Source organism: Suncus etruscus, chromosome 18 (assembly GCF_024139225.1).
Source record: "Suncus etruscus isolate mSunEtr1 chromosome 18, mSunEtr1.pri.cur, whole genome shotgun sequence".
Classification (NCBI taxonomy): domain Eukaryota; kingdom Metazoa; phylum Chordata; class Mammalia; order Eulipotyphla; family Soricidae; genus Suncus; species Suncus etruscus.
The window spans coordinates 54,222,660-54,249,584 of NC_064865.1; the positions used below are offsets into that span (position 1 = coordinate 54,222,660).

Here is a 26,925-nt window from a genome sequence, read left to right on the forward strand (position 1 = left end):
TGCGCTCCAGTCCGGCTCCCGGACTTGATCCTTGCATCAAGGACTTGATCCCTCCTGGGCTGGGATCGGCCGCTCGCGAAACGGTGCACGATGAGCACTGTAACCAAGAGCATGATGGAGGTGCTGAAGGCCATGAAGGGCGTCAGCGGTTTTGACCGAGTTTTGGACAAGGTACCGGAGCCTCAAGCCCTCTAGGGAGTGTCAGGTGTTGCTCATCGTCGTTGCAAGGATCTCAGGATCTCAGGCCTCCTTGGAGCACTGTTAGGGCCGAGTCCAGCGCCTGGATGACCTTATGCAATGGTCCCCCCCCCAAAGTGGCTGTCACCGGTGCAGGACAGAATTGCACGGTGGGCAACTGGAGGGTAGGCCTTTGGGAGAGAATTTGCAAGGGAATTAAATGGAAATGAGCCCTAGAGGCAAGTAGGAAAGCCTAGTGGTCCCTAGGGGTGAGCTGCAGTTGGGGAAGGCCTTTGCACAACCTTGCTTGCCCCTTTGCACAAGGACAAACTGGGCCAGCTCCGTCCTGGTGAGGCTTTTCCAAGGTAAGAATGACAGATGAGGGGCTGGAGTGGTAGGTAGCACAGAGATAGGGCATTTTTGCCTTGCACGCTGCCCACCCAGGACAGACTGGAGTTCGATCCCCGACATCCCATATGGTCCGTCCCCCCCCCCCCCCCCCAGCCTGCCAGGAGCGATTTCTGAGTGCAGAGCCAGGAGGAACTCCTGAAAACCCAACAAAAAAACAAAAAGAATGACAGATGCCTCTTGGTTTCTATCAGATCTAAAAGCTTTGCAAATTTGCCTTGTGTTTATTTTTGAGGCAGGCCTGTTTTTTCCTTCTGATTCAGGGAGCCGAGTGCTGGGGAACTGGGGAAAGTGGAATTTTTTTGTTTTGTTTTGTTTTGGGGCCACACCCGGCAGTGCTCAGGGGTTCCTCCTGGCTATCTGCTCAGAAATAGCTCCTGGCAGGCACGGGGGACCATATGGGACACCGGGATTCAAACCAACCACCTTTGGTCCTGGATCGGCTGCTTGCAAGGCAAATGCCGCTGTGCTATCTCTCCGGGCCCGAAAGTGGAATTTTTAAAGGCGCATCAGCTGCAGCATTTGAAGGAAGAACATAGGACTTTGGACCAAGATCTGTTTTTGGACCAGTTTCAGTACATTCTTTTTTTTCTTCTTCATCTTCTGGCTTTTGGGTCACACCAAAAATTTTGCTCAGGGCTTGGGGTCAGGAATCATTCCTGTGAGTTTCGGGCAGGATGGTGTGCTGGTTCTAGTAGTCAAATTGGTATACCACATGCAAGGCAAGTGCCTTAACTTCTGCACTGCTTCTCTAGTCCCAGTGTCTTTTCTTTTTTGCAGGGATTGGGTCCCACAGTCCCATGTCATTTGCTCTCCTGCTGAGCCACATAATAGGCTAATGTATCTGATGTTTTCAAATAAGCAATTCTTGAGGAGGGGCACACCTGGTGGTGCTCAGGGGTTGCTCTTGTCTATGCATTCCAAAATCACTGGTGGAAGGGAAGGAGCGATAGCACAGCAGTAGAGCGTTTGACTTGAATGCAGCCATCCAGGGAAAGACCCAGGTTCAATCCCTAACATCCCATATGGTCCCCCGAGCCTGCCAGGAGTGATTTCTGACTTCAGAGTCAGGATTAACCCCTGAGCGACGCTGGGTATGGCCCCCCAAAATAAACAAACTAAAAAGAATCACTAATGTTGAATGGGGGATCATATGAGATCCCAGGGATGAAACCCACTTCAGCCTTGTGGCAGTCAAGCCCCCTACTATTGCTCTGACCCCTCTAATAAATACCATACAATCCAAATATACACTATTTCAGACTTAGATTGTGTTCAGAAATCACTCCTGCCAGCTTCAGGGACCATATGGGATGCCAGGGATCAAACCCAGGTTGGCCACGTGCAAGGCAAACAATCTACTGGCTCCAGCCCCTCAGAGTAACTTCTTGAAGGATATAAATCTAAAAAAAAAAAAAAAAAAAAAAAAAGTATTAGCATAAGAAGTTGAAATTCCTTTCAGAAAAACATCTGTGATAGGGGCCCGGAGAGATAGCACAGCAGCGTTTGCATTGCAAGCAGCAGATCTAGGACCAGAGGTGGTTGGTTTGAATCCCGGTGTCCCATATGGTCCCCTGTGCCTGCCAGGAGCTATTTCTGAGCAGACAGCCAGGAGTAACTCCTGAGCACCGCCCGGTGAGGCCCAAAAACCAAAAAAAAAAAAAACATCTGTGATAGTTTTCAATGTTAAGCTCTCAGGGTTACATGCCTTTAGATGGTCTCAACTTGGTTGGATTTGTTGAATTTGCCTTTTTGCTTTCCTTGGAACTACTGGTACAGATCTTACTCCTGGCTCTGTGCACAGGAATCATTCTTGGAAGGGTTTGGGGGAAATTTTGTAGTACCAGGGATTGAACTTGACTGTGTGTAAGGCTCTTGCCACAGGTAGAGAGGTAACCCTGTGTATTCCTGAGCTGACATTGGTGGTAACTGAATTTCTTTTTGTTTGTTTGTTTTTTGTTTGGGGGCCACATCCAGCAGTGCTCAGGGATTACTCCTGGCTCTGGGCTCAAAAATCTCCTGGCAGGCTCTGGGGACCATATGGGATGCTGGAGATCGAACCTAGGTTGGCCACATGCAAAGCAAATTGCTATATCACTCTGGCTCCCGGTAACTGAATTTCTTAAATCTCATTAGCAACCTGTTGAAGCACATATAGAATTTCCCTGAAGTTGCAATAAACTTGAACACTAACACCTCCCATGTCTAATACAATGCAAGCTACATGTGTGTGCCATGTGAAATCTAAATGTTGCATTTTCAGTACATCCCACCACACACACACACACACACACACACACACACACACACACACACACACACACACACACACAGATGAGTGGTCCCTGAGCACTGCCATTTGTGGCAGTTTTGCCCACTGTATTACTGCAAAGATAAAAGCAGTCAGTGTCTGTGATTTTAAGGATTTAATGTTTCAAGTGGGAGAGTCGCTGAGGCTCAAGATTATGTTGATTATGTTCCATAAATTCTAGTCACACTGTTCCTTTTTGTCATGTTGTTTTGGGGCCACACCCAGTGGTACTCAGTGGTTACTCCCTGCTCTACACTCAGAAATCACTCTTGGCGGGCCCGGGGGTTCATATGGGATGCCGAGGATGGAACCTGGATCAATCCTGGGTTGGTAGCATGCAAGGCCAATGCCCTACCCTACTCCTTACCCATGTGCTATCGCTCTGGCCCCATACTGTAAAACTTAAACTTATTTGACTTAAGTAATTAGATTAGTGGCTCTCAGTCCAGTGATATTGCACCACAATGGGAAGGTAAAAAAGTACTGGCCACGGTAAATATCCTGCAGCCTTGTGTGGGAGGGAACACCTGGCTGCAGGTAGGGTTTCTCAACACTTTTTCCAAATGTGCCCCTCTCCCTCCTTTCTGTGACCTGCTCCCAACCCCGTCTCCTACCAGTGGACCCCCTCGTTCAGGAGGATGGCTCTCTGTAGCATTTTCCTCTGTGGCCCCCTGGATTATCCTATGGCGCTTGATTAGAACTCACACCATCCTCCTGTTCACTTTATCCCAGATCCAAAGCAACCAAATTACTCTCTTGCAAATGCAGACCAAGCTGCACTGAACTTTGAGTCGGCTGTTCCAGTGGTCACACACTGGACCTGGCTAGAACACTGTGATCTTCCTCTAACCTCCCGTGAACGCATCTCCATTGCTCAAGTCTCTTCATATGTTTGTAGATTTTCTCTTTGTATGCTACTTGCTGTTCCTTTTGCCTCATTGCGCCTTGACTGACAAAGTTATTGTATTTTATGCGAGGTCATTGGTCCTTCAGTTATCAAGTATATTACACCAGAGATTTTTTTTTACAAGACAAACAGTGTTTGTTTTATTTAAAAAAAAATGGAGTGGGGGGTCTTTTCTTGGGTTTGGGAATTGGTGGGAGCCAGAGAGATAGCACAGTCACAGCGGTAGGGTGTTTGCCTTGCACACAATCAACCCAGAGGGACATGAGTTCAATTTACAGAATCCCATATGGTCCCTTGAGCCTGCCAGGAGTGATTTCTGAGCGCAGAGTCAGGAATAACCTCAGAGCACTACTGGGTATGACCCAAACCCCTCCCAAAAAGAGGAATTGGTGGGAGGAGAGGTTGGGTAACTTTCAGTGATGCTCAGGGCTTAGTGCTCAGGGAGCACTCCTGATGAGTTCAGGGAACATATGGGGTGCTGGAGATCAAACCCTTATCTGTTATACTATCATCCCCCCCCCATAAATGCTTTCTTTCTTTCTTTCTTTCTTTTTTTTGGTTTTTGGGTCACACCCGGCAGCACTCAGGGGGGCTACTCCTGGCTCTACGCTCAGAAATCACTTCTGGCAGGGTCGGGGGACCATATGGGATGCCGAAATTCGAACCACCAACCTTCCGCATGAAAGGCAAAAGCCTTACCTCCATGCTATCTCTCCAGCCCCAAATGCTCACTTTTCAATGCAAGATCAGCATTCAAAAATAAGTTGGGGGGCAGAGAGCACAGCGGGTAGGGCGTTTGCCTTGCACAGGGCCGACCCAGGTTCACTCTCCGTCATCCCATATCAGGAGTAATTTCTGAGCACAGAACCAGGAGTAACCCCTGAGCACCACAAAAAAATATAAGTTGGACTGAGGGTATGTAAGTTTTCTAGACACATCTATGCTCTTGGTTGCTTTTTTAAATAGGCAAACGGATCATGTTTCTGTGTGGAAGAAGCCCGAGGACCTAAAGTGCTGTTGCTTCATGTTTGTCTCTCCCAGTATCTCCTCATCCACTTCTTTTTTTTTGTTTGTTTTTTGGTTCACACCTAGCTGCGCTCAGGAGTTACTCCTGCCTCTATGCTCAGAAATCGCTCCTGGCAGGCTCAGGGGACCATATGGGATGCTGGGATTCGAACCACCATCCATCCTGGGTTGGCTGGCTGCTTGCAAGCAAATGCCCTACCACTGTGCTATCTCTCCAGCCCCTCCTCATCCACTTTCACAGTAACTTTGGCAGATGGAATGCCCAGATAAAAATCATATCACGGGAAGAGTAGGTGTATTGAAAGCCAACCTCTGATTTTCTTTTCTTTTCTTTTCTTTTTTTTTTTTTTTTGGTTTTTGTGTCACACTTGGTGGCGTTCAGGGGTTACTCCTGACTCTGCACTCAGAAGTCGCTCCTGGCAGGCACGGGGGACCATATGGGATGCTGGGAATCGAACTGGAGTCCATCTGGGGTTGTCTGTGTGCAAGGCAAACACCCTACTGCTGTGATATTGCTCCGGCCCCCTGAATTTTTTTTTTGGGGGGGGGGGTGGATGCTCAAGGTTTACTCCTTGCTGTGTGGTCTGGATTGAACCCTGATCAGCTGCATTCAAAATAAACACATAACCTACTATACTATCTGTCCAGCCCCTAAAAGATAATTTTACATCATTCATTCAAGACGACACTGAAATGGGCCAGAGTGATAGCACAGTGATAGGATGCTTGTCTTGCACGTGGACAACCCGGGATGGACCCAGGTTTGATCCCCAGTATCCCATATGGTTCCCCAAGTCTGCCAGGTGTGATTACTGAGTGCAGAGCTAGGAGTAGCCCCTGAGCACTACCAGATGTGACCCCCCACCCCCCAACAAACAAAATGAAAGAGCACACTGAAAGATTGTAAGAAATTGCTATATTGGTCTTGGTAGATAGGACAGAGGGTAGGATGTCTGCAGGCAGCTGACCTAGGTGTGATGTTCGGCACTCCCCTGCCAGGAGTGAACCCTGAGAGCTAGAAGTAACCCCTGAGTTCCACTGGGTGTAGTCCAGCACCCCCCCCCCCCCAAATTTCATATATTATCCGTTTACCCAGTTTGTGTTCTTTTTGTTTTGATTTTGGGCCACACCCAGCAGTCCTCAAAGGTTATTCCTGGCTCTGTGCTCAGAAATTATTCCTGGAAAGCTCATGGAGACCATATGGGATGCCAGAGTCAGCAGCGTACAAGGCAAACATCCTCTCCACTGTGCTACCGCTCTGGCCCTTTTGCCAGATATTTTTTGTTTAGGAAATTGAGGTTCAAACTCAAGGTATGCACCTAGCCACAGTACTATCTTTCCAGCCCCTAAGGCCATTAGATTTCCAAGGTCATTTATTTGCCCTGAAAACCATCACTCACCTGCCTGTATTTGGTCTGGTCTGTTCTGTGATTAAAAGTGATCTGGGGGGGGGGGGGGCGGAGAGATAGCATGGAGGTAAGGTGTTTGCCTTGCATGCAGAAGGTCGGTGGTTCAAATCCTGGCATCCCATATGTTCCCCCGAGCCTGCCAGGAGCGATTTCTGAGTGTAGAGCCAGGAGTAACCCGAGTGCTGCCGGGTGTGACCCAAAAACCAAGGAAAAAAAAAAGATCTTCCACACTCTGTATAAGACTTCTGAGTCACAATAGCAAAAGGCTTACCTGTTCCTCGGGTACAGAAGCTATACTCGATAAAAACGGAGCCCAAGTGGAATGCAGGATCTGACAGTTCCTGGGTTTTTGCAAGGTTCTTCAAGGCTTTTAAACTCAGCGGAGTTTAAGTTGTGATTATAAGTTGAAAAGCTGGGCCCAGAGAGATAGCACAGCAGCGTTTGCCTTGCAAGCAGCCGATCCAGGACCAAAGGTGGTTGGTTCGAATCCCGGTGTCCCATATGGTCCCCCGTGCCTGCCAGGAGCTATTTCTGAGCAGACAGCCAGGAGTAACCCCTGAGCAACGCCGGGTGTGGCCCCCCAAAAAAAAACAAAAACAAAAAATAAGTTGAAAGGCTGGGGCCGGAGAGATAGTATGGAGGTAAGGCCTTTGCCTTGCGTGCAGAAGGTGGTTTGAATCCCGTCATCCCATACGGTCCCCCGAGTCTGCCAGGAGCGATTTCTTTTTCAGGGGTTACTCCTGGCCGTCTGCTCAGAAATAGCTCCTGGCAGGCACAGGGGACCATATGGGACACCGGGATTCAAACCAACCACCTTTGATCCTGGATTGGCTGCTTGCAAGGCAAACGCCACTGTGCTATCTCTCTGGGCCCAACCAGGAGCGAGTTCTCAGTGTAGAGCCAGGAATAACCCCTGAGCGATGCTGGGTGTGACCCAAAAAAAAAAAAAAAAAAAAAGATGAAAAGCTGACCTGAGTACACAGCCCAATGTATAGGATGGACCCTAGACTTGATCTCCATCCCCTCCTAAAAAAAAAAGGAGAGACGGAAAAGTAAAGTGGGGTAGAGAAGTCATTGAAATCACTGGTTGGGCCCGGAGAGATAGCACAGCGGTGTTTGCCTTGCAAGCAGCCGATCCAGGACCAAAGGTGGTTGGTTCGAATCCCGGTGTCCCATATGGTCCCCCGTGCCTGCCAGGAGCTATTTCTGAGCAGACAGCCAGGAGTAACCCCTGAGCACCGCCGGGTGTGACCCCCCCCCCCAAAAAAAAAAAAAAAAAAAAAGAAATCACTGGTTAGCATTTTGATTGAACAACAGGCCAGGGCCACCCAGGTTCAATCCCCAGCATCCCATATGGTTCCCCAAGCCTGCCAGGAGCAATTTCTGAATGCAGAGCCAAGAGTAACCCTTGAGCATCACTGGGTGTGCCCCCCCCCCAAAAAAAAAAAGTTACTGAACAACACTAACAATACTTTTTCACCTACTCTTCTCACCCCTCCAACGGAGCTTTCCCCTTTGACACGTGAGAAAATTCAAGCTTAACCAGTGTCAGGTCAAGCTTAACCAGCCTCAGGTCTTAGAGCTGGGAAGGAGGATCTAAACCTAAATTGTTTCAAAGCCCAGATTACAAAACCAGCCGAACTTGACAGAACCTGCCCTGTGCCCTTGAGTGAAGCCCAGATGCCATCTGCCTTGGGGCATCTGTCTTGCAAGAGTAAGTGACGGGTTGGCCTAAGGTTCCCAGATAAGGACATTACCTGGGTTCAATCCCCAGCATCTCATATGGTCCCCCACATACTGCCAGGAGTGATTGCTGAGTGCAAAGTGAAAGTCACCCCCTGAGTACCACTGGGTGTGGCAAAAATTAAATTTGAAAAAAAAAAAAGGCTCCAGGTATGAGCTTTGGGTCCTGGCAAGGGGCATGCAGAAGGCCAGGGCAGAGAGAGGCCAGGTTAGGGAAGGGCTGAAAGGTATGTATTGAATTTAGGGATTAAGTCATTATTGACCTTGTTAGTAAACACTGTGCTCTTTCTTAGACCTCGTGCCAAACCACAAAGACTTTCCCTTGGTTATTTGTTTGGGGGGAGGGCAGCTATTTATTTTAATCATCCTCAGGCAAGGATGTTAAAGTTAATTGATCGTCTCATATTTATTTGACCCAGTGCTAGTGGCTGTAATTTAAATTTTCTCTCAATTAAAAAAAAAACTAATAAACGGGCTGTTGAGATGAAGGTACTTCCCTTCCATGTTGCTCAGCCTGGTTTGATCCCCAGCACCACGTTTGATCACCCACCCCACCCATCAGCATGGCTGGATATGGCCCAAGCAAGCTCTTGCCCAATAAAAAGAAAACCAACCCCCGCCCCAAAGGGGCAGTGCTATGCTGTCCACTTCTCAAGATGAGGAAATCTTCCCTGAGGAATTTTGCCATCATGGGACTTCACAGCTAGTGGCTTTATTTATTTATTTATTTATTTATTTATTGGCTTTCGGGCTTTTTGGGCTGAGTGCCACCGGGGTTACTCCCCCAAGCCTGCCAGAAATAATTTCTGAGTGTAGAGCCAGGAGGAACCCGAATGCTGCCGGATGTGACCCAAAAACCAAAAAAAAAAAAATTTCATCTGAGTTTTCAGCAATAGGTGGCATGATGACCTGAAAACTTAATGGTCCCCTTAGAAATGTTTTAGCAGGGGGCCAGAGTGATAGCACAGCAGTAGGGCATTTGCCTTGCATGCAGCCGATCCGGGACCCGGGTTCAATCCCTGGCATCCTATATGGTCCACTGAACCTGCCAGGAGCAATTTCTGAGTGCAGAGCCAGGAGTAACCCCTGAATATTGCCGGATGTGCCCCCATCAGAACTTTTTTTTTTTTTTAATTTTTGGGCCACACCCAGCGATGCTTGGGTTACTCCTGGCTCTGGGCTCAGAGATCGGTCCTGGCTTGGGGGACCATATGGGATGCCGGGAATCGAACCAGTCCATCTTGGGTTGGCTGCATGCAAGACAAACGCCCTACCGCTGTGCTATTGCTCAGGCCCCAGAACTTTTTAGATGCCAAGGGGTGACTAGATCCAGATCCTCCACAGTCAAGGCTGCATTTGCCACTGAGCTGTGTATCCCCTGGTCCCCTAATACTTAATTTCAAAACAGCATTTGTATCTTGTCTTATGACTTGCTCACTGCACCTGTGACTTCCTTGCACAGTAAATTTCGGGAGTGGATGTTCCATACTTATATGTGTGTAAAATATATGTAATTTTGGCTTTGGGTCACACCTGATGATGCTCTAGTTACTCCTGGATGCACATAGAATTACTGGAGGCACTGCCTGGGACCATAGAGGAACCAAACCTGGGTTAGCCAGGATTGAATCCGGGTATGTCCCAGGTCAGCTGCATGCAAATATCCTACTGCTGTGCTACTATCACTCTGCCCGCCCTCCCCCATGATCATTCTTTTTTGTTGTTTTTGGCTCACAACCCGCAGGTGCTCAGGGGTTAGTCCTGGCTTTGAGCTCAGAAATCACTCCTGGCAGGCATGGGGGAAAATATGGGATGCTGGGATTCGAACCACCGTCTGCCCTGGGTCAGGTGCTTGCAAGGCAAACGCCCACCCGCTGTGCTATCATCTCTCTGGCCGTCCCCTCAATGATCATTCTTGATGGGCTTTCTTTTTTTTTTTTTTTTTTCTTTTTGGGTCACACCCAGCGGTGCTCAGGGGTTACTCCTGGCTGTCTGCTCAGAAATAGCTCCTGGCAGGCACAGGGGACCATATGGGACACCGGGATTCGAAACAACCACCTTTGGTCCTGGATCGGCTGCTTGCAAGGCAAACGCGGCTGTGCCATCTCTCCGGGCCCCTTGATGGGCTTTTGGGCTTATGACAAAGAATATCAAAGTGCTTTATTTATTTATTTACTTTTTGGTTTTTCCATAGGTGACGCTTGTCTCTGCTGCTCCTGGGAAGGTGGTCTGTGAAATGAAAATAGAAGAGGAGCACACTAACAGAATGGGCACCCTCCACGGTGGTTTGACTGCCACGCTGGTGGACAGCATATCCACTATGGCCCTGCTGTGCACAGAAGTGGGGATACCTGGAGTGAGCACTGATATGAACATAACGTACGTATCCACGCTCGACCCCCAAGAACATGCTCAAAAAAGGAGATCTAAACACTCAGCTGCTTTTATATATAAAACATAAACCAAATGCATAGCCTTCCCCACCTCCCCTCTTACTATTCCTCTTGTACCCAGGAAGCTGATTAGGCAGGAGTGAAGTGGGGAAGCCAGTCTGCTAAGTGAGAGCAACAGAGATTCAGTTTATGGAAGTATATGCTAGATAGCTAGATTTTGTAGTCTTTTAAAAAATGAGTAGGATTGGGGCCTGGAGAGATAGCATAGCGGTGTTTGCCTTGCAAGCAGGGGATCCAAGACCAAAGGTGGTTGGTTCGAATCCTGGTGTCCCATATGGTCCCCCGTGCCTGCCAGGAGCTATTTCTGAGCAGACAGCCAGGAGTAACCCCTGAGCAATGCCAGGTGTGGCCCAAAAACAAAACAAAACAAAAAAAAAAATGAGTAGGATTGGCGATCAGAAATAGGACAGCAGGTCAGGTGTCATTTTGACTTTTTTTTTTTTTTTTTTTTGGGTTTTTGGAATTTTTTTGGGATTCAAACCAACCACCTTTGGTCCTGGATCAGCTGCTTGCAAGGCAAATGGCGCTGTGCTATCTCTCCGGGCCCCACCTGTCATTGACTTTTTTTTTTGGTTCAGGTGTCATTTTGCATGTGGCTAACCCTGGTTCAGTTCCCAGCATCCTCTATGTTCCCCTGAGCAGTGCCACGAATAATTCCTGAGTGCAGCCAGGAGTAACTCCTGAGCATCATCAGGTTTGACCCAAAGCCAAAATTAACTATATTTTGTACATGTGTAAATATGGAACACCCATGCCCTGTTTACTGTGCAAGGAAGTCGCAGATGCAATGAGCCAGCCATAAGATACAGTGTTTTGAAATTAAGTGTTAGGGGATTAGGGGGACACAGCTCAGTGGCAAATGCAGCCATGACTGGGGAGGATCTGGATCCAGTCACTCTCTGGCATCTAAAAATAAATTGGTTTTTGTGCCAAATCCGGTGACGCTCAGGGGTTACTCCTGGCTATGCGCTCAGAAATCGCTCCTGGCTTGGTGAACCATATGGGATGTCAGGGGCTCAAACTGCAGCTAGCGCACACAAGGCAGACGCCTTACCGCTTGTGCCACCATTCCGGCCCTAGAAAGGAATTCTCAAGTGTAAACATTTTGCTTAAGATACTGGCCATCGGGGCCGGGCGGTGGCGCTCAAGGTAAGGTGCCTGCCTTACCTGCGCTAGCCTAGGAGACGGACCGCGGTTCGATCCCCCGGCGTCCCATATGGTCCCCCAAGCCAGGAGCGACTTCTGAGCGCATAGCCAGGAGTAACCCCTGAGCGTCACCGGGTGTGGCCTAAAAACCAAAAAAAAAAAAAAAAAAAAAAAAAAAAAAAAAAAAAAAAAAAAAAAAAAAAAAAGATACTGGCCATCGAAAAAAAAAAAAAAAAAAAAAGATACTGGCCATCGGGGCCGGATAGCACAGCGGTAAGGCATTTGCCTTAGACACAGGACGGTGGTTCGAATCCCGGCATCCCATATGGTCCCCCGATTTCTGAGCCAGGAGGAACCCCTAAGCGCTGCCAGGTATGACCCAAAAACAAAAAAACAAAACAAAAAAAAAATACTGGCCATACTTCATGGCAGGGTAAGATCAGCTGATGACTGCTAAAAGCTCTTGTAAGGAGTGGAGGAAGAGCCATAACACAGCAGGACCCACAAAAAGTTCCCCAAGTACCACCTGAGTGATCCCTAAGCACAGAGCCAAGAGTAATCCCTTAGCACAGATTTTATTTATTTGGTTTTGGGACCACACCCAATGGCACTTGAATCACTCCTGGCAGGCTCAGGGGACCATAGGGAATACTGAGATCAAACCCGTTAGCAGCATGCAAGGCAAACTCCCCACCTGCTGTGCTATCACTCCAGCCCTGTTTTAAAACTTTTTCTAAAATACTTTCAGAGGGCCAGACAGCACAGCGGTGAGCATTTGCCTTGTAGGTAACCAATCCAGGAGACGAATTTCCAGCATCCCATGTGGTCCCCCGAGCCTGTCAGGGGTGATTTCTGAGCGCAGAGCCAGGGGTAACCCGAGCACAGCCTTGGTGTGACCCAAAAACCAAAAAAATACAATACTTTCACAGGGGCTGGAACTATAGTGTAGCAAGCAGGGAACTTGTCTTACATGCAGTTAATTCAGGTTCCATCCCCAGCACCTATAGGCCATCCCCCACCCCCAGCCTCTCAGTGATCCCCGACAGCAGAACCTCTTGAGCACTTCCAGGTGTTGTCTAAAAGCCAAAATATATGCCAAGTAAAAGCCAAATATATGCTGCCATGGCTAGACAGTGCCAGGGTTAGGATAAAGATCCTGACTCGCTAGGCCCAATCCAATCCCCAGCCCTCCCAGGAGTGATCCTGTAGTAGAGCCTGAGCAATGCTAGGTGTGGCCCAAAACCCAAACTCTGCTAACTCGTTTCAATGCTTCCTTCCCAGGTACATGTCTCCTGCTAAGCTTGGAGATGATATTGTGATTACAGCATATATTCTAAAGCAAGGGAAAACACTTGCATTCGCCTCTGTGGATCTGACCAACAAGGCCAATGGGAAAATGATAGCACAAGGAAGACACACAAAACACGTGGGCACCAGACAAGCGCTTTGAAGCTCCCTGGTGGCCTAGAGACCCATGATGGATGCCTTCGACTCAACAGATGTTTTTTTCAAATAAATCAGTACAACCACAGTAACAAGACCTTTCTTTGGGGCAGAATGAGTGACCAAGTGGGGAATGTGGTGTCTATTCCTTTGAAGTCTCTTCAGACTTGGAGTCTAATACATTCTCAGTTCTAGGTCTCTCGCTCTCCAAGCCCATGTTCTCAATGCACAGATCATGCAGAGCTTGGCCCCTAGAACCAAGACTACTTGGGTTTTAAAATTTATTTGGCGGGGGCGTGAGGGGGCGGGTGGAGAGATAGCACAGCACAGCAGTGTTTGTCTTGCAAGCAGCCGACCCAGGACCTAAGGTGGTTGGTTCGAATCCCAGCGGCCCATATGTCCCCCGTGCCTGCCAGGAGCTATTTCTGAGCAGATAGCCAGGAGTAACCCCTAAGCACCGCCAGGTGTGGCCCAAAAACTAAAAAAATTGATTTCGGGTTTGGAGCCATACCCAACAATGCTCAGGAATCTCTCCCGAAATGCTCATGGGACCATGTGTGATGCTGAGGATCAAACCTGGGCCAAGTAAGTACATGCAAGGAACTCTCCCCACTGTGTATTCAGTCTCCAGCACCCATGTCTGGTTTTGTCTTCCCTGTACTCATGCAGCAAGGTGACTAATAAACCTCTGCATCTATATCCACACAACAGCCCCTAGAGCATCCAATTGTTCTTTTGCAATCCTATCTTTCAGTCAGCTTGAAGAATATGTGGAGCCATAATAGTTAGCTGTGGGGGGTCGGAGTGATAGGTCAGTAAGTAGGGTGCTTGCCTTAGGAATAACCCAAATGCCACCGGATGTGGTCCCAAAATAAAACAAAGTTACTGTGAAAAACATAAGGCCCAAAGAGAGGTACAAGGAGTAGATGGCCAACTTGGATTCAATCCCCAGCATCCCATATAGTCCTTAGACTGCCAGGGGCAACCCCTAGAACAAAGGTGGGTGTGGCCCAAAACTGTGCTGTCTTCTCATTTCTTCCCATTCCTTCCCCTCAGTCAGTCAACTACCCAATGACTTAGGAAAAAAATAAGTTACCACTTCAAGCTTTGTGTATTCACCTGAATAGTCAGGAAACTTTCACCTATTTTATTTAGGTTTTCATTTTTTTTTTCAAATTCCAACCAGAAGCTAAATACAATTGGAAACTGATAAGCACTAAATTTTACTCCAAAGGAGTAGGATCATTCAGATTTACTCCAATAAAAGTATGCAACCCTGAAGCAGAGCTTTTCTTCATTTTAAAGAAAAAAAAAAAAACCTATACAGTAGTCTTTCCTCGTGTTCATTGCACGAAATGAGTTGTTTTTGAACTTCGACACGCATGGCTGCTTTGACAATTTAAGATTCCAACTTTTAATAACTTATCTGCTTCTCAAAACCCTACGATACGTTTTCCTTTCGGTTGTGTAGAATCAGTACGTCTGCACAATTCACTGGAATTTCTTTGCAATGAAAAAATCCTTTCTCTTAAAACAAAGAAAACAAAAACCCAAAAGGAAAGTCCTTTACCTAGCATGGTTTCTGCAGCTATGAATGTATTTCTCAGTTTTAGAATAGCTGCTTTCGCTACTCCAGACTCCAAATCTGCTTTAAGAAAGTGTATTACTGTTTCCACACTTAGCAGAAGACTCTTTTATTTTTTTTTTTTTTTTTTTTTTTTGGTTTTTGGGCCACACCCGGTGACGCTCAGGGGTTACTCCTGGCTATGCGCTCAGAAGTCGCTCCTGGCTTGGGGGACCATATGGGACACCGGGGGATCGAACCGCGGTCCGTCTCCTAGGCTAGCGCAGGTAAGGCAGGCACCTTACCTCGAGCGCCACCGCCCGGCCCCAGAAGACTCTTTTATAACAGCAACTTGGGGAAAGATCTGGAAATAAAAGACATATATTCATGAGTACCAGGAAACAAACATGGCCCAGTCAAGAGGCAAGGATGCCTCCAATGAGATGCTTTTTTTTTCATTTAAGATTTCTTTCCCGTGGTTGTAGTTTCTTTTTAGAACAACCACTTCTGGTCACTAGAGTGAATCTGACAGTGTTCTGGATCAACAGTGATTATAACAAAGCTATTGCATTTTTTAGATTATTTATACTGTGACATATATTCCTCACCCTCTAAATACTGATGGCAGATGTCAGAGAGGCAAAAACCAGCGCAAATGGAAAGACCATCAAAAACGAGTATCACCTTGTGCTTTCAGATACAATTAAGCATTTCAGTGTACAAAGAGTCCTTTCATTTCACATTTTAGTAAGATGCCGATGCAGTGCAGCAAATATGCAAAGCATCTTCTTTCACACAGTCCGTGCAGAAGACATTGAAATTTTGTTAAGTTCTGAGATACAAATGATTAGAAAAAAAATCCAGGATGAACAAGTTTCAAAATGCATAGTGTTCTGTGCATGAGTCCATTTTCTTTAAACTCTGAAAGAATAAAGTGGTCAGAAAACAAGACAAGATTTCCTGCTGCACTCTGATCTTCGCCATTTTGCTGGTCCGGACTCTATTCTGGCATATAAGGATGGAGGTGATCCTCTATGGTGCCAACTGCCCAGTGAGTAAGCTGTTCTTGTGGCAGGTAGAGGCAGATGCTGCATAACTTGAAGATAGTAGCTTTATTTTTTGGAGTCTGGAAAGAGAAAAGGTTTAAAATTCTCAAAGACGACATATAACTGACCAAAATTGTCAAGAGTCCACCTCTACAATTAGGCAACTATGAACACAAGCTACCTGATCATGTAACATGGAGGAAAAAAAAAAAAGGAGGGGGGCCTCAGGGGCCAGAGCGATCACACAGGTATGCTGTTTGCTTTGCAATGCAGCCAACCTGGGTTTGATTCCTAGCATCCCATAAGGTCCCATGAGTCTGGCAGGAGTAAGAATTGAGTTGCTACCACAAACTACAACAAAAAAGAAAACAGTGGGGCCGGAGAGATAGCATGGAGGTAAGGCGTTTGCCTTTCATGCAGGAGGTCATCAGTTCGAATCCCGGCGTCCCATATGGTCCCCTGTGCCTGCCAGGAGCAATTTCTGAGCGTGAAGCCAGGAATAACCCCTGAGCACTGCCGGGTGAGACCCAAAAACCAAAAAAAAAAAAAAAAAAAAAAAAAAAGAAAACAGAATCTGGGGCCTGAGAGACAGTAGAGCAGGTTCAATCCAAAACATCCCATAAAGTCCCTCAGAAACACCAGAAGTAATTCCTGAGCAGCGCCAGGAGTCCCAAACACCAAAAAAACAGAAAATTAAAACAAACTTGCCACACAAAATATAGAAATTACCAGAATTATAGACCACATACATTTTATTTTAGTTTGTTTTTGTTTATTTGGCCACACCTGGTGACGCCCAGGTTACTCCTGGCTATGTGCTCAAAAATTGCTTCTGGCTTGGGAACTATACAGGACAACAGGGAATCAACCCACGGTCCATCCTAGGTTATCGAATGCAAGGTAAATGCCTTACTGCTTGTGCCACTGCTGAGGGCCCGAGCCTGCCAGGAGCGATTTCTGAGCATGGAGCCAGGAGTAACCCCTGTGCGCTGCCGTTGTGACCCAAAAATCCAAATTTAAAAAAAAAAAAAAAAAAAAGGCCCGGAGAGATAGCACAGCGGCGTTTGCCTTGCAAGCAGCCAATCCAGAATCGAAGGTGGTTGGTTCGAATCCCAGTGTCCCATATGGTCCCCCAAGCCTGCCTGCCAGGAGCTATTTCTGAGCAGACAGCCAGGAGTAATCCCTGAGCACCGCCAGGTGTGTGCCCCCCCCAAAAAAAATACAAGTTAAAAAAAAATCTGGATTAGAAGCAGTTATCTCTTTTTTTTTTTTTTTTTTTTTTTGGTTTTTGGGCCACACCCGTTTGACGCTCAGGGGTTACTCCTGGCTATGTGCTCAGAAATCGCCCCTGGCTTGGGGGGACCATATGGGACGCCGGGGGATCGAACCGAGGTCCTTCCTTGGCTAGCGCTTGCAAGGCAGACACATCTTACCTCCAGCGCCACCTACCCGGCCCCAGAAGCAGTTATCTCAATGGGACAAAATACTATGTCATACTTATATGTATATTATTAAAAAACAAAAACCACATACAAGGGCTGGAATGACAGCACAGCAATTTGAGTACTTGCCTTGTGCACGGCGGACCCAGATTCAGTGCCTGACATCCCAAAAGGTGCCATGAGCCTTGCCAGGAGGATCTGAGATAGTACAGTGGGGAGGGGCTTTACCCTGCATGTGGCTGTAAGTTCAATTCCCCATCGCATATGGTCGTTCCGAGCCCAGAAGGATTGATTACCGAGAACAGAGCTAGGGTAAACCCTGAGATCAGCTAGGTATGATGCAAAAACCAACCAAAAAAGAAAAAAAAAAATTCAGGGGCCGGAGAGATAGCATAGAGGTAAAGCATTTGCCCTTCATGCTGAAGGACGGTAGTTTGAATCCCTGCACCCCATATGGTCTCCTAAATCGCCAGGGGCGATTTCTGAGCATAGAGCCAGGAGTAACCAGAGCGCTGCCGGGTGTGACCCAAATACCAAAAAAAAAAAAAAAAAACAAAAAAAAAAAACAATTTCAAACACATGTGGGTGAAACACCTGTAAGGGAAGGCGCTTCCTTGGGAGAAGTAAAGGAACTCACACCTCCTCCAATACATAGCACAGTATCTAGGGCACAGCAAGGAAGCCTAGACAGCAGATGAATGGGAGACAGAGGCAGAGAGCGAGGAGGACAGAGAAGTGGCTGCTTGGAAAGGTTTAGCAGAGAAGCCATGTGAGGAAATGCACATGGCGGTTAGGAATGTGAAATAAATCTGGCTGACTCCTGGAACATCAACTGACTGCTTTGGGAATTTCTCCGCTGTCACCTTCAGACCCACAGGCTGAGCAGCACCATCCCCCAACCAACAACACCCAAGAGCAAACTTCAGCCACAACTAAGGGATCAACCACCCCGATGCCAGGCATACATGAAGTGTTTCCAGGGCTTGGGAGAGGCACCAACTACAGGTGACTTTATCTACAACTCAGATTAGTTTACAACTTAGAAAGGATTCAAGTAATTATCTCCAAGAAACAAATCAGACAGTTGGTGTTTTGTTTTGTTTTTGGGCCACCCCCAGTGCCACTTAGGGGGTACTCCAGACTATGCACGCACGCACGGCAGGCTCAGGGGACCAAATGGGATGGGATGTCAGGGATCAAACCCAGGTTGGCCGTTTGCAAGGGAAACACCCTACCACTATGCTATGCCTCCAGCACCCAGCTAATGTTAATTAGCTCTCACTGAGAAAGTGATTTAAGTATACTTGAATGGAAAGCTTAATGGGGGCAGCAGGGATTAAAAAAAAAAAAAAAAGCCTGCCTTGCATGCAACCAACTCAGGGTCTATCCCTGGCACCCCCTATGGTTATGTAAAATGATCCTGACCTGAGCACCACCAAGTGTAACTCAAACTGAAACCCAACCATAAAGAACTTTGTAAATCACAATGATTTTAATAAAATATAATACAGTGATCTTAACACACATGTCCATCCCTTTGGATTTTGATTTAAACTGTGTAGGTAAAGGGCTCAGAGAAATAGTCTAGCGAGGGGGCCGAAGAGATAGCACGGAGGTAAAGCATTTGTTTTGCATGCAGGACAGTGGTTTGAATCCCAGCATCCCATATCGTCCCCCGAGCCTGTCAGGAGCAATTTGAGTGTAGAGCCAGGAGTAAACCCTGAGTACTGCCAGGTGTGACCCCAAAACAAAAAAACAAAAACAAACAAACAAAAAAAAAGAAAATAATAATACAGCAGGGAAGGCAAGCAGCTGATGCAGGTTCAATCTCTCACATCCCCTATGGTCCCAAGATCTCTTCCAGGAGCCTGAGTAGTCAGGAATAACACCTATGTACTGCAATGTGTGCTCCCCCCCCCCCAAAAAAAAAAAGCCAACCAACCAGATGTCTAAGGACTAGGCAAGACCATGTCCAAATCTGAGTTATGAACCACCCAAGATTCATAATGCAAATTATTAAGCAAGAATGGAGCATAGAAATTTACGTTCTCAGGTTATCATACCTGTTGATGTTCTTACATAGCAAAACACTTGTCATGCGTAGGGCTTACCCAATTCATTTGACACCACAAATGGTCCCCTGAGCAACCTAAGTAAAGCCGCATAGTACTATGGGAGTGCTTAAAAAAACAAAGATCTAGGACAGTGGTTCTCAAAATACTGTACTTTAGGCAGCTAAAGAGTTAGGACAGGGGGCTGAAGCTTTGCCCTTCATCCTGCTAACTCCAGTTCAAATCCCCAGTTTGTGGTCCCAAAACAAAAACCAATAAATCCAAGTACTGCACACTAGAATACTGTCTTTTAAAAGCTCCCCAGTAGGGCTGGAGTGATGGCACAGCAGATGCCTTGCAAGCCATCTGACCCAGGTTCCATCCCAGGCATTTCATATGGTCCCCCTAGCCTGCACGGAGTGCTGCCAGGTGTGGCTCAACACATACCCACCTGACCCACCAAAATAAAATTGCTCAGTAGAGAGAAACAGCACAGCAAAGAGGGCATTTGCTTTGCAAGCAGCCAACGCATATTAAATTCTTGGCATCCCATACAGTTTTTGAGTATGGCCAGGAGTGATTCCTAAGTGCAGAGCCAGGTATAACCCTGAACATTGCTGATTGCTCCCCCAAAACAAAGAAGCTCCCCAGTAATATTAGACAGTGCAGTCGGTAGGTTCTGATCCAGGTTCACTCCACAACACCAGACATGGTCCCCTCCCCTAAGACCCGTCAGAAGGGATCCCTGAGCATAGTGTCAAACCTACACTGTGGATTCAATGAAAAATAAGTACAATGACAACATTCAGGTATGGCCGTGAAACTACCCAGATAATTCTAATATGCAACATTGTACAAATTGCTGTTGCAGAGTTGTTTTTTTTTTTTTTTTTGGTTTTCGGGCCACACCCTGTGATGCTCAGGGGTTACTCCTGGCTATGCGCTCAGAAGTTGCTCCTGGCTTCTTGGGGGACCATATGGGACGCCGGGGGATCGAACCGCGGTCCGTCCTAGGCTAGCGCAGGCAAGGCAGGCACCTTACCTCCAGCGCCACCGCCCGGCCGCAGAGTTGTTTTTAAACTTAAGGATTGGAGGCAGGAAAAGCAATCTTAGGCTGGGATTATGTCTGACAGTTAGACCCCCAGCGTCCCATACGGTCCCGAGTCAGGAGCACACAGCTAGGAGTAACTCCTGAGCTGAGATCACTGGGTGTGGCCCCAAAACAAAACAAACAAAAAGTGTACATGCTAAAGAGGAAAATGAAATTAAATAAACATACAAAACAGTGAGAAAGAAAACAGGCCAGGAGGAGATATCCTAGCACATTTCTCATCCAACACTGCTGGTGTGGTGCTGGCGGTCTCTGGCAATAAGGGGCCTGGTACTGAAGCTAGCACTGAACTGCCAAGGCCAGATAGCCTGCCAGTACCAGCCGCCAAGTCTCCGAGCAGACCCTCTGAGATTAAGGGCCAGCTTGCTAAGTGTTTTGTTGTTTGGGTACACCAGCAGTCTCTGGGGACCATACAGTGCCACAGACAGAAACTAGAATACCCCAGAATGAAGATCATCCTCCAAGACATCTGCCTGGCATGCACAGTAGTGTCTCAGGATTATAGTCCTCCCAAGCAGTGGTCAGGAGGTAATCAAGGACAAACCCTGGAAAGTCACTCCTGGCAGTGCTCAGCAAACCATGCAAGGCCAGGGATGCAAATTGTAAATGAACCCTTTAACTGTTTCCCAAACTCAAGAAGGCTTACCTGCAAGTGCTGTCTATCGATAAAGAGAAACACTGACTGGTTAGGATTGTTGACAACAATTCCAGTCTTATCCTTGCGGCTCAATACATGCAGAAACTGTTTTTCATAGTCACCGTGATGAAACTCAAATTTGGCCTATTAAAGAAGTACAAACATAATAAGAAACAAAAGACAAAAAAATAAAAGTACAAACATTTGTAAGTAACCAGACACACGTGGCTTTTTGAATTATCTTCAGTACTCACATATACCTAACCGAAGTCATAGTGAGCACATTTTACCTCTATTCAGTGCAATTTATAATTCAGTTCTCTAATATTAGCCACACTTCAATTATTCTGTAGTCATATATAGCTTGTGGCCAGTATTTTGAAGTATTTTAAATAAAGACCTATTTCCTTCATTATTATGTATCTTCAATAAAAGTTTTGCATCAGTGAATACTAAGTGATTTTAAGGTACGCTTCATAAAACCAGATTTTAAAACCCACTCATTATCTCCTACCATAGCCTACTCATGTGACCCAAGTACGGGTACACACAGCCAAAGACAGAAGCCCTTGGCACAGCAGGGTGTAACCAAAACAACACCCCACAAGAAGTCAGCAAGATGTCAAAGTCTTTAAGAGCAATCACTCTCTACTCCACGTAGTAAAATTCAAGATACATACATTAGACTTCTTAGAGAAGTTCAGTATATTATTTGTATTATTTCAAGAAACTATGAGGGAAGAGATGTTCTGAGGCTCATCCTTGTGCTCCCTTGTCTAATCAATAAATTTTATCTCAGACTCTCTCTGGGTATAACTACAGATACATCGGGTAATTAGAACCTCAGTCTCAGGAGATTCTATAACCCAAATGCTTTCTCCTCACTCCCTGAACTATTTAAAGGAACTAGAGAGAAAAGATTTAAGAGTTACTACAAATCATTATTGAAAACAAACATCTGCCTAAGTTATACCCTTTCCCAATTTTGATTTATACAAGTGCTTACCACTCTTATTAGAATAAAATACCTGAACAGGCCTAAAAGGCTCATCAGATTCCTTCCACCTAGAGAACAGGAGACAGACAATTTTTTCAATATCATTCCGAGGCCAAAGAATGAAATCCATCTCCTGTGTACAGCCAATTACATCCTATAAAATAACAACAAAAAATACTTTCAACATCCTAACAAAGAGCGATGAAACTGTAACTATACGAACATTTCCTAAGCTGACAAACCCCACCATACACCAAGGTCATAGTAATAGTAACAGAACTACACATCATCTAAACAGATCATAATCTAATTGTAATTGTTTGGTTTTGGAGCCACACCCAGAGGTACTGAGTGGTTACTCCTGGCTGAGCTCAGGATACTCCTGGCAGGCCCAAGGGATGATGATCACACCTGGGTCGGCCATGTGTAAGGCAAAAATGCCCTACCTGCCATGCTATCACTCCAGCCCCACATTTTTTTCAAAACATCTATTTATTTATTTAGATTTGGGGCCAGACCCAGTGGCACTCAAGGTTTACTCCTGACTTTGTGCTCAGAAATCGCTCCTGGCAGGCTGGGGGGTGGGGGGGGGACCATGTGGAATGCTGGGAATCGAACCTGGGTCTGCCCCGGATTAGCCACATGCAAGGCAAATGCACTGCTGCTGTGCTATCATCCCATAATCCTTTCTAATTTTTTTTTTTTTTTTTTTTTGGTTTTTGGGTCATACCCGGCAGTGCTCAGGGGTTCCTCCTGGCTCTATGCTCAGAAATCACTCCTGGCAGGCTCAGGGGACCATATGGGATGCCAGGATTGGAACCACTGTCCTGCATGCAAGGCAAATGACCTACCTCCATGCTATCTCTCTGGCCCCTATTTCTGTTGGTTTTTGTTTTTGTTTTGGGTCACACTCAGCAGTGTTCAGGGTTACTGCTGGCTCCACGCTCAGAAATTGCTCCTGGCAGGCTCGCTGGGGGACCATATGGGACACCAGGATTCGAACCACCGACCTTCTGCATGCAAGGCAAATGCCTTATCTCCATGCTATCTCTTTGGTCCCTCTGGCCCCTATTTCTAATTCTTTATCTTAAGTACATACCAAAAAAAAGTGCATTCATGGGGCCTGAGAGTACAATAGAAAGGTACTTTGCCTTGCATATGATCAATCCAGATTCAATCCCTGGCAACCCATATGATCCCACTCATCAGGAGTAAATCCTGAGCACCACAAGATGTCCCCCACCTCACACAAGAGAGGAAGAGATAGTATCACCAGTCGGGTACTTTCCTTGCACCCAGATGGCTCAGTTTCAATTCTCAGCACCATATATGATCCCTGGAGCCTGCCAGGAATGATCAATGAGCCAGACCAAGAGCCCACATACACTGCAATGTTCCTCACATCAAAACTTTTTTTCCCCTCTTTTACAAAACTTAATTTTATGCAAGGCAACACCAGGGATCAAATCCAAGGTCCCACATGCAAAACAAGATTATAAACCCTTTAAGCTATCTCCTTTAAGTTCCCCTCCCCTATTTAGTGCATCTTTGCACAAATTCTGAAGGGCATCCATTATGGTCCCAAGCCAGCCAGGAGTAATTTTCTGAGCACAGAGAAAAAATTAAATACATAAAAGAGGCCACAGGGATCAAAGAAATAGCACACGGGTATAGTGTTTGCCTTGCACACAGCCCAACCTTGTTCAATCTCCAGCATTCCATATGGTACCCTGAACCTGCCAGTTCTTCCTAAGTGCAGAGCCAGGAGTAATCTAAGTGCAGTTGGGTGTGGCCCAAACACCAAAACATAAATAAGAGGCCACAGAAGCTAACAATTCTTGGGGGAAAGAAATGCATGCTCACCTCATAAAAAAGGTACCAAATGAAGAAATCAATGGAACTTACCCTTCGCATAGACTGGTATCGAGGAGCATGGAGCTGTACCACATCCTTCTGTAAAAGCTCTATGGAACTTTCCAAGGAATAGCTGGAATCTCGCACACCTTTCAGGATATTTTCTTCATAATTATTTGTCATGACTGGTATAACCTCAGACACTTCAAAAAGTGCTGATTTTTTCTTCTACAAGAAAAACAGGCTATCATTAACTCAATGCAATAATCTCTTAATGCTCAGTTCATATTACACTGTTATGTACCTTTGTTCTAACTCAGCAAAATTCATAACCAAAAATAATCCTTTATTGAACATTTTCAGATAGGAAGATGTCCATCCCTCAATTCCTACCCCAGCCACAAGACAAAAGTGGCTAAGATCAGAGCCCTGATGTGAAAGTGCATTAACCAAATACCAAGACATGAAATGTTTTAATTAATATTACTTGCAATACTCCTGGACACCACTTAACTGTAAATGTCAACATCTGAATGAAAATACAACCAAAAAGAAAACCTAAATAGAAATTTTCTTTAAAGAATTATATAGTACAATGAGGTCTTTTGGATTAAGTACTAAGCCTGAGCAATATTAATTACTCATAGGCTTATTTTAATGTCTGCAACTAAAATCTAGCCTAATCTTGACTTATTAGTGAAAAAAGAAAAACATCAAATTAGTTCTTGTTTCTACATCTTGCAAAATTACTTCAGACCATCTTACACCCCCAAAACTGACCCCGGAACAAGGGGTGGCCTGTGAAACAAGTGTGACCTTAAAACAAAACTTTTTTGCAACCTTTTTAAAATGCTATACACTACCAGCCAATGCAGGCTTTTTGGGGGCCACACAGTGCTCAGGCTTGCTCCTGGTTTTGCATTCTGGCAGGCTCAGGGGACCATTGGGGTGCCTAGGATAGAACCCAGGTAGGCGGGCCTCCTTCGCTGTTGTACTGTTTGGGATCCGCATTCGGCTATGCTTTGGTTTTACTCTAAGCTCTACACTCAGGAATTACTCCTGGGGGTGCTTGGGAGACCACATAGGAAACCAAAGACAGAACCCAGTTTAGCCACATACATTCGTAAATACTAATAATCCTTAGAAGTCAAGCTAGTAACCTGGGAACACATCCAAATATTAGCTACCAATATACTTCTGATCTCACTTAACTCACAATTTAGCACAAACTGTCCGTGTCTGAGTCCCAGTTTGCCCCCTGTACCAAAATTAACTGATTTTAAAATAAAACTTATTCTCATTTACTTTTCATAAACATCCTTCTTATTCCTAAGGTATTAAATTTACTTTATAAAATGCAAGTTTCTTAACTAATGCCAGAGCGATAGCACAGCGGTGTGGCGTGGCGTTTTGCCTTGCGCGCGGCTGACCTGCAGCTAACCCAGGACCTTAGTTTGATCCCCAGCACCCCGTATGGTTCCCCAAGCCAGGAGAGATTTCTGGGCACAGAGCCAAGAATAACCTGAACCTGGGTGTGGGCCCCCAAAAAAAGTTCCTTAACTCCACCTAGATGAAATTTATTGTTCAAGATTTAGTCTCGGGAGGTAGAGATAGTATAGTGGCTAACCAGGGTTCCATGCCTGGCATCCCATATGGTCCCCTAAGCACTGCCAGAATTAATTCCTGAGTGCAGAGACAGGACTGAGCCTTATGGGGTAGGCTCAAATACAAAATAAAACAAAAACCAAAAAGGTCAGGACCAGAGAGATAGCATGGAGGTTTGCCTTGCATGCAGAAGGATAGTGGTTTGAATCCCGGGATCCCATATGGTTCCCCATGCCTGCCAGGGGCGAATTTCTGAGCATAGAGCCAGGAGTAACCCCTGAGTGCTGCCGGGTGTGACCCAAAATCAAAAAAAAAAAAAAAAAAACCACACACAAAGAGGTCTAAGCCATTTAATTACACTGCAACTACTACATTCAGAGATAAACACAGCAGTTACAGCATTATATACCTATACATATATATGTATGGATGGATTTTTTGCACTGTCAGGCACCGATCTCAGGGTCTTGCATATATGCAAGCTTGATCCCAGTTAAACCATCAGTCCTGGAATTCATCTCTTCCCCCAACCACTTGTGACTCTAACATTGTCATTAAAAACTAGAAATAATAAAAGCTTAGAAAACCCACTTGTGCTAATTATACGCATTAAGAACTTTCAATTACCTTCTCCTTGAATACAAAGGCAATATACATCTTGAAGTCAAACTGGTCAGCTAGAGATTCTTTTTTCTTTCTAAGCTGAGCACGTAGTCTGTTCAGAGCTTGTTTCTTCCGGGAGTTTGGGTCCCCCATTTTGAAAATACAGGTGGTACTAAAGCCTTTGGAAATTGTCACTAAACTATGGGCACTTTTTCTTAAGACTCAAGTACAACAGAAACAAGTCATTTTTTTTTTTTTGCCTGCTAATATGATTGAATAGCTAAAAATCACGACTGTAACCCAAACACTGCACCTTCTGGCAGTATTAGCAGACTGTCATATTACAGGGGCACGAAACCAAAGCCGCTGTCCAGTCATGTTTGGACAAGAATGTTTGGGGCGAGATGGGCCAAAAAAGGAAGACGGGAAGAGAAAAATGATACCCGAACTAGATTTTCGGAAAACACATTTGGCTTAACTGCCCAGGATTTGGGGAGGGTGTCGTGAAAAGCCTATTATCAGGATTTAGGTGTGCAATGTAACACAGCTGACACCAATCCTATCCTTAAAATCCATTCGGGTATTTCCTCCCCCTTTTGGTGAGGAGTTACCAAAAAAGGAAAGGGATGGGGGTAAATGTGACCCTTGCTTTCCAAAAACGGGGGAAATAAAAAGAAAAAAGGGGGGGGGGAATCACTCCCCAAAAGTTTGGGGGGGATTTAAAAAAAGAAAAAAGAACAGGGTAGGTGAATGAAACTGAAATAGATCTCCAATTGGATTTTACCCAGCCAGACCCATGGCTGTCGCAGGTAATTAAGTCGTAGTTATTTCAGATTTCACTATTGCTATGTATCGCCAGTGCTTGTTATTGGTTACACTGGGTGGTGCGCCAGGAGAGAAGGGCGGAACCGGCCGAGAAGGAAGGGGAGCAGCGGCACAGGGTCTCCCTGCCATCAACTACAGTGTCTACCAGGGGCGGGCAGGTGGTGCCC

The 26,925-nt window shown here is 46.0% G+C and overlaps 2 protein-coding genes across 2 annotated transcripts; one reads left to right on the forward strand and one right to left on the reverse strand.

The window, feature by feature from the left end:
* Positions 1-28: 28 nt before the first annotated feature.
* ACOT13 (acyl-CoA thioesterase 13) lies at positions 29-13,087 on the forward strand. Its single transcript, XM_049765065.1, has 3 exons — positions 29-171; positions 10,176-10,360; positions 12,862-13,087. Exons 1-3 carry the CDS (start codon positions 91-93, stop codon positions 13,028-13,030), a joined length of 435 nt encoding a protein of 144 aa, XP_049621022.1. The 5' UTR covers positions 29-90; the 3' UTR covers positions 13,031-13,087.
* Positions 13,088-15,313: 2,226 nt separating this feature from the next.
* Positions 15,314-26,637, reverse strand: C18H6orf62 (chromosome 18 C6orf62 homolog). The gene is made up of 5 exons (XM_049765047.1): positions 25,958-26,637; positions 23,777-23,953; positions 21,903-22,025; positions 20,884-21,018; positions 15,314-15,713 (listed from the first exon to the last, which is right to left on the reverse strand). The coding sequence occupies exons 1-5, from the start codon at positions 26,084-26,086 to the stop codon at positions 15,588-15,590; spliced, it is 690 nt and encodes a 229-aa protein (XP_049621004.1). The 5' UTR covers positions 26,087-26,637; the 3' UTR covers positions 15,314-15,587.
* Positions 26,638-26,925: the final 288 nt, after the last annotated feature.

What these genes read in the sequence shown, in the direction of transcription:
- ACOT13 (XM_049765065.1), top strand. Translation starts at nt 91, where the DNA reads ATGAGCACTGTAACCAAGAGCATGATGGAGGTGCTGAAGGCCATGAAG. An exon ending in TTGACCGAGTTTTGGACAAG is followed by an intron (nt 172 to 10,175) that starts GTACCGGAGCCT and finishes GTTTTTCCATAG; the next exon opens with GTGACGCTTGTCTCTGCTGC. An exon ending in AGCACTGATATGAACATAAC is followed by an intron (nt 10,361 to 12,861) that starts GTACGTATCCAC and finishes CTTCCTTCCCAG; the next exon opens with GTACATGTCTCCTGCTAAGC.
- C18H6orf62 (XM_049765047.1), bottom strand. Translation starts at nt 26,086, where the DNA reads ATGGGGGACCCAAACTCCCGGAAGAAACAAGCTCTGAACAGACTACGT. An exon ending in CCTTTGTATTCAAGGAGAAG is followed by an intron (nt 23,954 to 25,957) that starts GTAATTGAAAGT and finishes TTTTTCTTGTAG; the next exon opens with AAGAAAAAATCAGCACTTTT. An exon ending in AGCCTTTTAGGCCTGTTCAG is followed by an intron (nt 21,019 to 21,902) that starts GTATTTTATTCT and finishes CTTCTTTAATAG; the next exon opens with GCCAAATTTGAGTTTCATCA.